Source organism: Plodia interpunctella, chromosome 19 (assembly GCF_027563975.2).
Source record: "Plodia interpunctella isolate USDA-ARS_2022_Savannah chromosome 19, ilPloInte3.2, whole genome shotgun sequence".
Taxonomy (NCBI): domain Eukaryota; kingdom Metazoa; phylum Arthropoda; class Insecta; order Lepidoptera; family Pyralidae; genus Plodia; species Plodia interpunctella.
Genome location: NC_071312.1, coordinates 7,486,693 through 7,503,202, shown reverse-complemented (window position 1 = coordinate 7,503,202; position 16,510 = coordinate 7,486,693). Strand labels below are relative to the sequence as shown.

Below are 16,510 nucleotides of genomic sequence, written 5' to 3'. Positions count from 1 at the left end.
TAGTTTGTATGAGAGATATTTATACCTACATATTACCACAATGAAAAACCAGCAACGTTTGCCGAATCCGCCAAAGTTTAACGTAATGTTTGCCGATAGTGCCCATTGCATTGCCAAGCCCCATTGCTCCGTTGAGCTCTGTCAACTGATCAACGCAGAAAATGGGCCTACCTATAGACATTCGACGTAAGTCATCGCACGTTAGTGTCAAAACCTATTGAAAACACTGAAGCTAACACGTGCTGCGTTGTCGCAACGGAGCATGTGGGGCATGGCTCGGTACTTCGATTCACCACGATCAATGGCATTCTGGCTGGCTTTGCGTTTGATCATGCTATCGCCATCTATACTGCAGATTGCTTTCTTTGCGATCATAAATTTTTAGTTGCCTCCACCAGTAGCGAATTCTACAATTAATGTTTTTAAAGTAATGAAAGAGATGGCGCTAGATATATTTTATAATGAAATAGTTAACTCTGCAACCGTATTTTTTCTAATAGAAACACTAGTGTGTAAAGTCAATCAAAATGTCAACGTCAAACTTCAAGTCTCCGTCTGTCCGTCGTTGACAAATTAATATTATCGTCGGCGTCTGTTGGGCATCTGATTTTGATTTTGTTTTCTAAACTTAATTTGTGATTTAATTTTTCATTTTACTTACTTCAGAATAACGAGAAGCGGATAACAACCAGGCAATCAATCAAGGTGAGTCCATAATATCTTAATAAAAATCATAACAAAAAGGTTATGTTTTTGGCCAATTTATATATAACGCTTTTTGTCAAAATTAAACTTAGTTTTATGGTGAACAAAGATTTATAGGTACTTATTACTTAATTTTTACTTACACAAAATATATTACCCATCCATTATTCTAAAAATATTGTAAAAAATGCTTGCATATTTTCCAAACATCTACAATTTCTGTACACATCACTGTTTTTTTTAATTCGTGACAAGTTTTTTTAACACCTAGACACCTTGGTCTACGTTTTATTAAAATCTGTATTTGCCTGTTTTGAATGACTCCAACAAGAAATAATAAACCCGTTGCAGAATGTCCAACGATAATGACGCCCCCTTGCCAGAGGGATGGGAGATGAGGACTAGTCGTTCCACGGGAATGACATATTTCATCAACATGTACACGAAGAAGTCTCAATGGGAACGTCCGGAAGCCCCTGCGGACCCCGGTGAGATCCGCTGTAGCCACATACTTGTCAAACACTCGGAGAGTCGACGGCCGTCATCCTGGAGAGAGGAGACTATTACTCGTACCAAAGAAGAAGCACTTGAGATTCTAAAGAGCTATCGTAAGCAGATTGTAGCGAACGACGCAACATTTGTGGATATTGCTAGTAAATATTCTGATTGTTCTTCTGCGAAACGTGGGGGAGATCTCGGTTTGTTCGGTCGTGGACAGATGCAACTGCCATTTGAGGAAGAAGCTTTCAAACTGAAAGTCGGACAGCTCAGCAAACCCATTGAGACAGACTCTGGTGTTCATATAATACTAAGAACTGCTTAAAAGTAATGGATTTTTGAAAGAATCAGATTGCCCCATTTTAGTTCTGTTGTTCTTTAACACTGTCATGACAAAGTTATAACCAATCTTATGTTCAAAATGTTTTATTTCTGTCTTGCTTTACAAACTGAGACAAAACATATTTTAATAGTTTTAACTTTTTAAATGTGAGAAGGTAAATATTTACCAGTTTTCAAAGTATCATAATTAAGATTTTTTGGTGGTTTCTTATATTCTAAGGTAAAATGGTATTGTATATTTCAGTAAATAACTGTAAATGTTTTAACAAAGTCCATGTGATCAAGAAACATTAAGGTAATTTGACCGTAAAAAGTATAGATTAAATTTTCAATAAACACTATTTACTTAATTTTGTTGTATTTCTTTGTTCACCATAATATAAGTTTCGTATCACTAGATCTCTTCATATTCGTATTTCCTCATGGCTGAGGGTTGTGGCCATTACGTGGAATGAAACACACAACAAGTTTTTTGGCACTATTAATGGAGTGGTTAGACTTTGCCATCAACCAGTGTGCAAGTTTTCTCACTATATTTTCCTTCACCAGAAGCAAGTGGTGAACTATAGAAACTACTAAACATGATTCAGATCGGTATACAAACCAAAGGCACGAGTAGGTTTGAACCTGGGACTTAACCATTACACCACCACCACTTCAGATAGCTATAACAAAGGTTATGATCGAATCATCATCCGCTTACCCTTATCCCACTTTATGTAAGGTCGGTACAGCAGGTCAGTCCCATCAACTTCTCCCTGTCTGATGTTAAGCGATCTGTTATATTTTTCTTGCCGTACCCTGCCAAAGCACTACTCATCAATTCAGTCTTCCTCTGCTTCTTGCCACGTATTTTTTGATTAAGTCTCATTTAATTTAATATATGGTTTTGAAACAGAGTTTACGTAGTAATATGGGTGTTTGTCTGAACCAAAGAGGGCAGGGGATTTTGATGAAATGTGCTTACACCAAAGTAAAGGAAACCATTGAATAGTATATAAGGTCCCAGAATTACCACAGGAACAGAAAATCCAACTCAATAGTTCCTATTGCAAGTACATTAGATGTCTTTGAGAATTGTAAGATCAGATCTTCATGGCTTATTTTGGAAGTGAAATCTTTGGGGCTAGCATCAGTTTTTACGATAACGTAATCATATCGAAATATTAATGTCCCATAATTGTAGTAAAATGCACCTTTGTCTCTCTTGTATCTCTGTGTACATAACTCTTCCGTCGCGTAACGTTAAGCGTCTAGCCCAGGGTCCTCTTCCCTACTTTTTCGTTCCATTTCTCACGGTCGTCGGCATCACTTCATCGATTTTGTTCTCGCAAATACTCGTGCCAACCCCACTTCAGATTCAGTTTTTTTTTTTTTTACTCAGCTAATGACAGTGCTTTAAATAAATTACTTTTTATAGTCTGCAGCGATTTTGAGAACATGTCGATATCTGGAAAGTCCTTATTTAAAAGGTTTAAACTGCGGTAGAAAAAAATCTCCATAATGTTCTTGGCTTTATCATAATGGTCTTGAGAAGACGAGGTAACAAACGAACAAATGAAAATCAATAGAACTTTACCGTTTATTTATCTTACATTAGGTAATAAATAAGATTAACAAATAGTTTAACAACGACTTAGTGCTTGATGTCAGTTCACCCCTGACGTGCCCAGCCCGCCGGCAGGGGTGGGTGTAACTTCTAACTGCAAAATGGTTGCTCGTGGAATAAAAAAGCTATATTTAGTAAAAAAAAAACAAACCCTGATAAAGAAACTATTTTACGGGTCATTCATTTAAGTTGATGGAGATATCGATTAGGTACAGTTTTGATCTTGTAGAAGACCATTCTCAAGACGAGTCGATATCCTGTGATAATAGCGATGTAACGTTGAGAAATTCTCAGTTATCGTAAATTTCCACCTTTAAGAATTCCTGCAGATGTCCAAAAGAACTTTCGCGGGCACGACCTCAAAAAATTCATGGTATAAATTCTTGTAATTTCGGAGAATATTTCCGGACTGTTACCGCGCAGTCTCGAACATTTCAATTTCTAGTCGATATTCACAAATGACCCGTATTATTTTTAATGTCTGTTCCTCACGCTAGTTTTTATCAAACTCTTTGATACATTGAAATAAATAAACCTACGTACAACAATTGATTCATATGCGATATAAACTGTCCATAAACGCAAATACATTTCGGTTACTCTAATATAACGTGCCTTTTACAGAAGTTATATTTAAAATAGACAGACTTTTCCAAGTATTTATTTTTTCATCTTATATGCGGATTTATCTTCAGTCAACAGTAACCACCTATGTATATTTACACGGAAAATTGCCGGATGATAATATCGTTAGATCAGAAATGGTTTTTATTTACTCACATAGTCTGCTGTTGGCTTAATGACTCTTATGTGGTTCTCGGACTTTGAGGACAGCGAGAGCATAAAAACATTGATTACAAAATATTTATGACCGAAACGCTAATTCGAATAAAATAAAAACACTTTCGATCCTTTCCACGTGTAGCCCCACATTTTTTTATAATTTTTGGTCTGTTCATATTCACATATGGCACTAATTAGAAGCTAAATTGCAGACATCAAAGTTCGAGAGTTTATCGAAAGTCCGTATTACAATGCCTTCGGTGTGTCCTTAGTGTTTCGGGTTCGTATTAACAGGATGCTGTTGAGTGTGGATTCCTTCACATCGGTCGGCGTCGGTGTCCAGATAGGGCCGATGATCGGCGGTGACCGCTTCCCTCCCCACGCACTGAATTTCACTTTCCTCTTTCCATCCTTCTTCAAGTTGACGTCGTAATACGGATGTCCAGGTTTGTACGACTTCGGTATCTGATCCATAAAAGCCTTGAAAGGCAACGCGTCTCTAAACAATTTCCCTTCCAACGGTGAAGACATAGCCAGCATTTTAATTGGGAACCTTTTGTCCAAATTGTGAGTGGGAATCAGCTGAAGTCCCGCCCAGTTTAACGACCGTCCAAGAGGCATGAAATTCGACACTATGCCAGTCAATTCTGGCAGCACAGACGCGTAGATGATTCTCGAACTTTTCGAATTCGGTTTGAAGATCATCTGCTTGCTCCGTTTGCCTCCCCATGGGCTGAAACGGACTCTTTTCGGCATACTCGGCTCTCTCAAGCCTGAAGAACGCTTCCACGTCCAATTGCTCTCAGTATGTCTCGGGTTTCTCTTTCCCCCCCAAGGACTGAAATTCTTTTTTTCAAGGGGATCCACAAACGTGTCGTTCTCGTTATCGTCGGTTATTAAGCTGTAAGTTGCTAGAAACGGCTTCTGATTTTTCTCCTCGATGCTGCTTCCAAATGGGGACTTATTAGCTTCCTCGACTTGTTGATACCAATGTGATTCTTCATAATCAGCGGTACGTTTTCTCCTCTGCACGTCTGATTCGGGCCTGTTGTAAAATTTACTGAAGTCTTCGGACTGGACGTCGACGTCGGGATTCTGAGGGGGGTTTAAATAATTGACGTAGGGGATAGAGAAGTGCACACTGCTTTGGGGATTCTCCAAGACTGGCTCTATCGGCCCCGTGTTGATGTACTGGAGACTGACAGGACTGAACCAAAACGTGATGAGGAGCCAATGGTGAGACATAGTTCTGAAATAGACAATGATAAATTAAAAATAATATAAACATTATCTATCGATATTTCAAAATCAAATCGTTTATTCAGAAATTAGGCCTTCACAGGCACTTTTTCACGTCATATTCTAAATTAAATGATGTTTACCAACTACTAACATTTCGGAACGACCGCTGCTGAGAAGAAATGCCGAAAGAAACTCATTCAAACAGTGTTGGTCCCTATTATGCTAGAAGGGCTTACCATTTTTTAAATATAAATTTATGTATATTTTTTTATCAGTAATATAACAATGTAAGAACACAATAAAGTACATGGTCAAAAGGTATACTGAAACATTATGATTGTGATCAAGTGCTGATGAAAGGAAAATATATATACCTATATATATATAATTAACCAAACAAAAAAACTTTTAATAAAAGATCGAGCTGACCAGTTCCCCCGGCAGCACCCGTTCACGAGTTGACGCGTGAGTCAGCCATCGCGAAGCTCAACCACAATAGAGGGAACCTCCCGACCCGATCCACGACGCCGCTACCGGTTTGACCATTTGAGTGTGTATGACATACTCGATCTCCATAATCTAACATAATAGATACCTATGTTACTATCAGATACTTGAAGATCACAAATCACGTATATGTTTTACAAGTAAATGTCAAAATATATGTAATAAACATATCAAGAAAATATATAAATAATAATAAAAAAGTAAGATCAAGTGTAAGAGGTAGAAGTTTTAGGAAGGGTCCAAGGTTTTTTATCATTTAAATAGTCGCTATTTGTGTAATAAGCATTAGCCATTAAAGCATTTTTATATATAATTTAAATTTTGGCATTGGCAAGTTAATAGCCTCTACAGGGAGTTTATTGAACAATTTTACACTTTGACCCACGAAAGACCGCCTAACTTTTTAAGTCGGAATCTGTTCATACAAAGTTTATGGCTATTACGAGTGATTACACTGTTAACATCCCTTAATGTTTTATACAGGTGTAAGTTAGATTTAACAAAAATAAGTACGTCTAAGATGTACTGAGATGCAACAGTCATAATATTTATCGATTTGAATAATTCTCGCAAGGAATCCCGTGGCTTAAGCCCATAAATAAAACGAATTGCTCGTTTCTGTAAAACAAAAATGTTTCCTATATCAGCTGCATTACCCCATAACAATAATCCGTAAGACATTATGCTACGAAAGTAGCTGTAATACACGAGCCTAGCTGTTTCGATGTTTGTACACTGTCTGATCCTTCTCACTGCAAAAGCTGCCGAACTAAGTTTTTTGGCCGTGATTTCAATATGTTTATCCCACTTAAACTTACTATCCACAGCAATGCCCAAGAACTTGGCACTGTGTACCCATTCTAATAATTTACCATTAACTATTAAAGGAATATCAAGTTGGGGTGCGTTTGAAAGAGAGAACTTAATACACTTGGTCTTGTCTGTGTTTAAAGCCAGGTTATTAGTTGTAAACCATTCAAGCACAAGTGACATAATGTTGCTTACATTGTTATAATTTCGACATTTTCTATCAACTTTAAACAGTAGTGACGTGTCGTCAGCAAATAAAATTACATCTCACAATTGTTGGGCAAGACAAGGAAGATCATTTATATAAACTAGAAATAGAAAAGGACCAATAATGGAGCCTTGAGGCACGCCCATGTGCACAGGAGCGCTGTTAAAGGCTGCTCTATTAATTTCTACTTTCGGAGTTATATTGTCTAACTAAGAAGATAGTACATCAAGGGCCGCTCCAGTGACACCATAGAATTTAAGCTTATTTTTCAGTATTTTGTGGTCGACACAGTCAAAAGCTTTTGAAAGGTCACAAAATACACCTATAACATCTCGTATTTTTTCCCTATTATTTAGAAAATCTATGCTGTGTAGTTGACTGGATGGTAGAATATGATATCAATTTACGGTTTTATGTGAGAAATAGCCGAAAATATTGAGAAAACATGTGTTCCCCTTGAGTCACGCAAGATTTGTAACACTATTCAATTAATTAAAAAATAATTTCTAAAGTATTGTTACACTTTGCTACTAGCATTTTTGCCAAAAGTATACAAATTACATCTTTAAATAAAACAATTGAAACTAACTTTAGGCTAAACCTTCCCCCGCGTCAATTTGCCTTCCAAAAAAGAACCGAAGCAAAACCCCTATTTCAATAAAATTTTTCAAAAGTCCTTACTTAGTGGAAGTTTCCTGCTAAATTTAATCTTTATTAGCTTAGTAGCTTTGTAGATTTCGTGATGAGTAAGTGTTTTTCGTGTTTATGTATATATACATATATTTTTTTAAATATCTATAACATGTCCCACTGCTGGGCAAAAGCCTCCCCTCTCTCTTTCCACGTGTTCCTTTCTTTGGCCTTCTCCATCCAATGTCTGTCGAATGCCCCAAGCTCATCCGACCATCTAGTCCAAGGCCTGCCTCGCTTTCTATACCCGTCAGTTGGAATCCAGGTTGTAAGGATGTGGGCCCATCTCCCAGGCTGCATACGGCAAACGTGACCCGCCCAGTTCCACGTTAGCTAGCCGCCGCTTCTCCTATAGCTGTCAGTTTTGTATATACAATACATACATACATACATACATATAGATATTACTTGGATGCTGGAGGCCTGTCAGCTCGTCACAGATCTAAATCTCTTTGGTTATTCATCAACATTTTAATCCTAAGCTCATAAATTATTACCCCAATACATTTTCAATTTTGAAGGGCTAAGTACCCTTATTAAGGACATCCTTTGAACATTGAGTACCCAATTTTAGGGGTACATCTAAAATAGTTTTAATATGTAACGCTTATTAAGCTTTCGGTACACTCTCTCTCTTTCTCTCATCATCTCATCTCGCAGGCATTAATGTCGAATGAAACACACACAATAAATCGTCAACTTGGGCAGGTTTACCTTGCTCTGGATAAGACACGGGACAATTTGTAACACACATATTTGACTCTAAATTAAGTTTAATTTATTTTTGTGACTCATTTATAATAAACAGAAAATTAGGTTGACTTTTATGAATTAGAATGATTATGAGTTGCACCAGTCAACTTTGACGTTGACTTTGACCTGAGCGACGCTGATGTTTAGACAAAATGGCATACATAGCATTTTTCTGCGCAGGTTAAAGTTGACATAAGCATTAACTGGTACAATCCATCCAAGAGTAGGTCCAGTAAATTTTTTCGTTAAAAAACGCAAAGTACGCCATTTATCTGAACGTCAGCGGCGCGCAGGTGAAACTCAACTCCAAAGTTGACTGTTGCAACTCACACATCATAATTAACTGTATATCATGAAATTGAGACTTTCCTGTTACATCCCACTTTTGTAAAATTCCGTTTTATTAAGTACTACGGCGAAGTACTTACTAAATGTATATCAAGAAATATTTGTCTTTGTTTAGACATTTACCAATTGAAAAACAAACACTCGGAATTCTGTGAACTCGGTGAAAGAATTCTCTGATTTGTGAAAAACATAATATTTAGTCATTGATGGTCGCAACAATGTGTTTGGTGGCCACATCCGTGCGAAACGGTCAGTGTCGTCAGGTTTCGTTGACAAATAACGCTTTTCTGCGAGCCGGAGAGTGGAAAAACATTGATTTTTTTTTATCTCGAGTTCGAAGGGTTATTTAGTCTACGTTTTTTTAATCAAACTCAAAAATGTTTATTGCGATAACTGTGTCGTTACAAAATATAGCTGGTACATAATACGTAACGTATTATTTAAGATTATATTACAAAATAATGTTTATGTAATCATCATAAAGTTGCTGCTGGCTGTAGCAATTTCATTATAGAACACTAGCTGGGGGGTTCGCTCCCATGGGAATTTCGGGATAAAAAGTACCTTATGTGTTATTTCAAGTTATACATATTTTACCCGTGTACCAAATTTTATAACGATCCGTCCAGTCAATTTTGCGCGAAAGAGTAACCACATATTTTCGCATTTAAAACATTAGTAGGATAAAGAAAACAATCAAATTTCACGGAAAAGTTACAAGATAGGAAATAAATTTCCTCCGAAATTATCGCAGTGACTTCTGCGAAAAGGTCACATTTTGATTTGAAATCTAGAAGTCCATTGGCTTGTTACAGCATCTTATAAAATATAAATAACATATAATATTAATAAAATTTTCTACAAATAACCCGAGTCCCCGTTTATTTTATTTCTTATTACGTATTTTTACAGTTATATTTATTTTATGGGCGTCTATTTGTAACTTAATTAGGTGAAGATTTTTGTACAAATACATTTTTTAAATGGTTTCGTTATGTCTCACATTTTAGCTGTGGTTAAAAACACAGTAAAACGGCGTGGGTTCGATTCCCACTCGGGTCCAGAATTTTTTCAAATTCAAAATTCTTTGTTCAAATTTGGTTGATACATCGCTTATTGACTTCAAATAATTAATGAAACTAAGTCTACCGCTGACTTCCAAAGCGCAGGTGAAGAAGAAGCGCAACAAACGTTACTGCAGCCTTTTCTCCAAAGACGTCAATTAACAAATGTAAGTCTTATGGAAATGAAGCTATTGTCAATACAATAGCGAAATTGGTTTTGGGAAACTTCTAAACGAAGTAAGGGAAAGGTACTGTATATGTTACAGGCGTAACAGTCAAAACTTTTTATCTTAGAACCAGTTTTTACTAGTGAAAACTAGTTATCGTTAGAATATCTTAGTTAATACTAAAACATACTGCCATAGATTTTGATTCAAAGTTAAATCTAGTTTCACAATATACCGCTCTAAGTATCCGTATAAAATATTCTTCTAACAGTTATTTTTAAACAATAGCTTTACAACTAGGGATGCCTACGACCATGCGAAGTGGAGACGAAAAAGTAGCAAAGCGGACACTCGGCTCCGACGCTCGACGACTGGAAACGCACTGGCAAAACGACAGAGAGAGATAGAGAATAACTACACGGGTAGAATATATAAATAAATAATAAATGGACAACACTCAACGGCCCACTCTAAGCATGTATCGCAGACACAAACACAGAAACGGGCACAATACACCCAGAATCGACAAACAAATATTTGTGATCAAAAACACAAGACAAATATTAGCCCTCGCTGAGAATCGAACCCAGGACCTGCAAATAGCGGGCTGGTGTGAATACCAATACGGCACGGAGGTTGTCATTAGAATTATATTCTGGAATAACACGATCATTTTTATCCCGAAACTCCTACAAGAGCGAAGCCACGTGGAGCAATTAGATCACCTAACTTGGTTGGACGATGTCTTTTCGTAGACGTTTCGTAGCTAACAAAAGTGTTACGAAGCAGAGACCAACACTCGATTGAAGCTGTTCGCACTTTTATCATAAAATACCCATTTTATCATTAAAATAAGCTTTTTATCATCAAATAGGCGCAGATATTAAAATTAAAAAACTGGCGGTTGACGTTCCGCGGTGACAAGTTGCAATCATTTTGATCGCAACTCAAAAACTACTGGACTAACTTTGATAAGCTTTGGCACAATCTCATCAAAATTAGTCCAGTAGTTTTTGAGTTTATACATTACAAACGAAAATGGAAATCTTATCCCATGTTAATATTAGCCCTGGCGACACGTTAAGACGAAGAATTTGCTTCTTAATAGTATTTCGTTCCCGTGGGAATGTTGAAGATGATGGAAAATAGAGGGGAGGAATGATTGGCCACTTGATAAGACACGACGCCTTATTTAAAACTATTTTCGAAGGAAAGTTGAAAGGAAGAAGAGGTCCAGGGAGACCGAGGAAGAGTTATGTTGTGTCGTATCGAGACCTTAAAAGCAAAGCCGAGGATAGAGAGGCGTGGCGTATACTCCTAAATAAGAAGAAGAAGGGAATGTTAAAATATACATTTTTTTACTTCAATATCACCTTTGACAGGCTTTTATTGTCATCAGAGACATCTTGTTTCCTTCAACGCGTGAACCGTTGAGGAGTTCCCTCGTTTAGAGCCAATCCTGGATGCACCATCTGGTCATGCATGATTTTCTTAAATAAATTGTATTTTTTAATTGAATCCAAAAAACACCGTTTAACCGTTATGTTTTCAAAGATTTTTAATTAAATTATGCGTTGTGTTCATCTGTTGATTCGCAAAATTACATGGGATACCTTTTACCCGAAAATCAGAATGGTCCCAGAGGGAAATAAGCTTTTTTTTTCATTTTATTTATTCATTCAAATTTTGACATTTTTAATAATGAAGTAAATTCGTCCCCCTAATTTTTAATATATGTATAAGATCTATATTTGTTAATTGACGTCCATGGAGAAAAGGCTGCGGTGAACTTGGTTGCGCCGCTTCTTCTTCACCTGCGCTTTGGAAGCCGGCAGAGTAATTTTTTGACGTCAATAAGTGATGTATATCATCCTAAATTGAATAAAGAATTTTGAATTTGAATTTGAATAGTATTTGCGATAAGCCTTTGCGATCATTTTGTTTCTAGATTAAGGCGATTACTCCTCGATTCGCACACTAGCGCTAGTGTAAATTAATGAAAATGTGAGTTGGCGCGCGCCTTTTCACATTTTTATTAATTTATTTTATTTCTTAGCGAAATTTTAAAAAAATAACAGGTTATGCCACGCTACATCAAGAATTTTAGTAGATACTATAATAGTATTCTAAAACGCAATGTCCTCACAATCGAAATCGGTGGCTATTAAGTTCCTTTGAGTCTCAAAGGAACTTAATAGCCACCGATTTCGATTAAGTCAACTGTAACAAGATTATGTAATGTATAACTATAATAATTTCTGCTAAAATTCTTAAGTGGGGCATATAATCTGGTAAAATATATATATATTTTTCTAATTTTCGCTAAGAAATAAAAGAAATTAATAAAAATGTGATGTGGCGCTTAGTATTATTGCTCATAATAATCATCATATCGAGTGTGTTATTGCTAACACTGGGGTCAGATTTTATTCAAGTCGCGTAAAGGCATCTGACATGACTTTTACGACTACTTACCGCTATCTAGCGGCAGGGAGTCGCATACACACTAGGGAACTAAACTATCAACAAATGTGCAGGTTTCCTCACGATATTTTCCTGCACCGGAAGCAAGTGCTGGTCTATGAAAACTACTATATATGAGTCAGATTGGTATACAAATCTTCTCGTATCTCTTCTCATATGGTACGAGTAGGATACGAACCTGAGACCTTGCGACCTTTCGGCGGGCGTCTTAACCATTACACCACCACCGCTCCAATTATGCTAAAACAAATGTATTTTCTGTATTGTGCAATAAAAAGTTGATCTATCTGTTTAATGAAACTATGATTCAAAATCATCGCTTATTTAATTATTAAAATATGGGAAAAAAATTGGTAAAATATGGGAAACCTTTGTATGTTTACTATCGGCCCGTCCCGGTTGCGATCGGGTAAGACCTTAATAAAATATACACCTAACCTTCCTCAGAAATCGTACTATCTATTGAAAAAATCCGCATCAAAATCCGTTGCGCAGTTTTGAAGATCTAAGTGTACATAGGGACAGACAGACAGCGGGAAGCGACTTTGTTTTATACTATGTTTACCTCTATAATAGTAACAATTATATGCGAATTCTGTTCACAATATTTTACCTAATATCATGAGATTCCTAATATGGATCGTAATAAATTAATGTGAATAAGGTTAACATTCTTCATCTGCAAGTTTATTGTTATTTACGTAATAAGTATAACATTTCCCGCGTGCGGTTTAGAGTTAAAATTCTACTATTATAAATGCGAAAATTTGTTAGATAGATAGATAGGTTTGTTACTCATCACGCAAAATCTAGTGGACGGATTGTTATGAAATTTGAATAACACATAGATTACTTTTTATCCCGAAATTCCCACGGGATCGAAGCCTCGGGGCGCAACTAGTGATCCAATAAATGTTTAAGCAGTTACACAACTGAAACAACTCCAGAAGAAATATTTCGTACAACATAAAAAATATGTCTTATCCTAATAAATATGTTTGTTTGTGTCTCATTTGTGCGTTGTCTCGGTTTCTTCCTCAGCTTTAGAACCCCGGTCAATGGAGCCCATAGGATTCCTATATTGTTTCACGATAATAACCGATTATATTAAAAATAAGTTTTTTAGTTTTGTTATTTAGATTATTAAAAAAATATATATTTTGTTCCGACTATAATTTATATTATTAAATTTATATTATCATTTAATTATTATTGATTTTAGTGTAACCACTTATATTTGAAGATTGTCATAAATAATAGACAAATTGATAATAAAATTTAATATCTTTGCATATTATAAAAAGAACTGGCGTCTGTCTGTCGGTATGAACGCAATAAACTCAAAAATTATCGGAGGGATTTTTGTACGATTTTCACCAATAGATAGTGTGATTCCTAAGGAAGGTTTAGATGTATCTTTTGTTATGGTTTTATCCGAGCGAAGCCGGGACGGGCCGATAGTTTTAAATAAAGTAATTTATGTACATAATGTTTTCAGAGTTTAATTAAAAAAAAAAATAAAAAAATGTACCGTCGATTTTTGTGCGAAATTTTGAACAAAATTTAAAATAGATTTATTGAAATTATCTCTGGACAATTGTCGTTAATAATTTTCATTAAAAAATATTTTGCTCATATTATATACTAAATATTGTTGTGTTCTTTGTATAAATAAAATATAACACAATAAATACTATTTAAAATATAGCAAGGTCATTAGACATACATTCCTATTTCTATCAATCTACAAAATACTTATTATTAAATATCTATCAGATTTTATAATAAAATTGGAAAAAAAAAACACAACTCAACGACCCAAAAAGGATAACAATAATATATAAAAGGATAACAATAATATTAACTTAAGAAAAATTTGAAAAATGTACTTACGTGAAAAGAAAATTTACAGCATAACCCGTAACCGGCACAGATATTGTTAGTACTATATAATGAACATTACAACAGGTGTGTGTTACGACGGACAGACAAGATTGTTATGTTTAGCGCGTTGTGTGCGTCGCCGCTTATATACGGACCTCCGTTTGTAGGGAGCGTTAGCAGAAAAAACGACATTATATATTTTAGGTGTGTAAGGCATATTTCCTTTCCTTTAATATGTGGGAGTGATTTCGTATAAGAAATGTTAAAATACTTACATAGTATAAAACAAAGTTGTACGAACGTCATATATACACGGAGAGCGTGTATGTATGATTGTAAGATTTGTTTTTTATTAAATTTTGATGACACTATTATTTAGATGTAATTTATTCCTGAAGGTTTGTGCAATCCCCGTGTGGAGCCAGGTCAGGTCGCTAGTCTTATTATAAATGTGAGAATGTGTTATTTTATACTTCTTTCACGTCAACACGGTGTAACGAGTTAAATTATTTTTTGAGGATTGTTGGAAGTATTTTTTAAATACGCTGCAGCTGCAGCAGTTATATTGTAAACCTAAATATTGTTTATAAGGGTGTTTGGTAAAAGGTACAAAGGTGGAAGCTAAAGCTAGTGCAGACCTTTTAGAATCTTTTGAACCACCTATGTCGTAAAAGAAGTGTACCTAATTACTATAAGCATTTAGGTATTTCTAAGCTTTTATTTGGCAATTGATTTAATAAAAATTCAAATAAAAATTGAAAGGTGTGTTTAGTTAGATTAATCTGTGATTTGCCTGTTATAATCATAAGTGATCATCTTTATTTCGAAAATATATTTACTTTTTAAATTACTTTTCTCCAGTAACAAATTATGTTTTCGCAACAGATTAAATCTGTTGCCAAAATATATGAAATAATAAAAATCAAGGTAACACTTACATATCAAGGTAATACTTTATTTTCTTTGTGAATATAATTGTGAAAAAATTTTCCATTGTGCTTACTGCATTTCTAAATTTCATGAGATAAAAATTTGTTATTTTAGACTTAAAATAGTACAATCTATTCGAAGTCCTTATTGGTATGCATACTATAAGTAATATATTTAAATGTAACTAATAGTAACTATATAATAAATAATAACTATACCTACTTATATAATAAAAAAAACATTTTTTTATGAAAATTCGAAAATATTTTTTTTTATCTAACCTATTGATGTGTCTCACTGCTGGACAAAGGCCTCCCCTTCCTTTTCCCACAAATCTCTGTCGTAAGCAACCTGTTGCCGCCCCGCAGGAACCCATCAATATCGTCCCGCCATCTCTTTATTTCAATTAAGGATTAAGTTTTTTTAATGCTTGCGTTGCTGACCATACTTTTGTAGACTGTTGAATTGCAATGGGATATTTTGCACCACGCCGTAGGACGAACCAAGTACGTCCAATTATTTTATATTCATTACTAATTCACTACAACTTGTCTTCCCGGTTGCGTCTCCCGTAAGAAATCTGCAGGCTAATGCAAAACAAACTTTATTATATACGCTATAGGGTTCAAAATAACACGGTAAGTTCCTAGCGCACCTATTTGTTTTCCTATTGCAGTTTTCTATGATTGTCGCTAATAAGGATTTATTTTAAACCCTCAACGTAAAAAGGGGGTGAAGTAAGATCAATTCTAATTTTTTTTTACACTCGATCACACTCATGACATGCTTATTTTTTGATCATGTATTTAAAGTACTTTTGATATATTATTGAAAAATTATAAATATATAAAAATGCGTTACTATCAGTTTACTATACTAAAATTATAATATTGCTCAAACGATGATGATAAAGCGCCATTCATTGTTATTAATCAAAAAGTTAAAGCATTTTATGTTTAGTCTCAATCGCACTTTAAAAAAATTTGCGTTGACAGAACGACGGCATCCGACTAAGTTTGGAATTTGAATCGAACTCATAATTATTCCGAAAAATGCTAGTAATTTGTAGCTTTTCGAGGGAAATATAATCTTTACTTACATTATAATAAAAATCTAAGCGAGTTATGTCTGTACTGAGATATTAAAAAGTATATATTATGCGGGTCTTTGTGGACCTAATATTTTTGTTATCTGTCTATATGTTTGTTCTTGCATCATGCAAAAACTACTGGATGGAATTTGATGCGTTTTTCAGTTGTATAGGGGATGGTCTAACTTAAAATCTGGCATAGGTTACATCGCGATACGTTGCTTAGAACCCGAGATATCGTTAATGATAAGTTATGAGCGTACGCACGAAATATACGCGGGTGTACCCGCCGACTTGACGTCAACCCTTCTTAGGAATGATATTGTTGCCTATCAGCTGCTAGGCTGTGTGTCCCTTAGTCACCTCGTAAGACATCCACGGGAGGATATGGAGTGG

General features: G+C 35.3%; 2 protein-coding genes across 3 annotated transcripts; one reads left to right on the top strand and one right to left on the bottom strand.

The window, feature by feature from the left end:
• Nucleotides 1–563: 563 nt before the first annotated feature.
• On the top strand, nt 564–1,661 carry dod (dodo). The gene is made up of 2 exons (XM_053759710.2): nt 564–705; nt 1,057–1,661. Exon 2 carries the CDS (start codon nt 1,058–1,060, stop codon nt 1,526–1,528), a length of 471 nt encoding a protein of 156 aa, XP_053615685.1. The 5' UTR covers nt 564–705; nt 1,057; the 3' UTR covers nt 1,529–1,661.
• A 1,448-nt stretch (nt 1,662–3,109) lies between these two features.
• LOC128678276 (uncharacterized) lies at nt 3,110–14,215 on the bottom strand. 2 transcript variants are annotated; one of them, XM_053759707.1, is made up of 2 exons: nt 14,104–14,215; nt 3,110–5,186 (listed from the first exon to the last, which is right to left on the bottom strand). In XM_053759707.1, exon 2 carries the CDS (start codon nt 5,180–5,182, stop codon nt 4,184–4,186), a length of 999 nt encoding a protein of 332 aa, XP_053615682.1. In that variant the 5' UTR covers nt 5,183–5,186; nt 14,104–14,215; the 3' UTR covers nt 3,110–4,183. The 2 variants fall into 2 exon arrangements, with proteins under 2 accessions (XP_053615682.1, XP_053615683.1); XM_053759708.1 differs by lacking the exon at nt 14,104–14,215 and adding an exon at nt 8,109–8,223.
• Between the last annotated feature and the right edge of the window lie 2,295 nt (nt 14,216–16,510).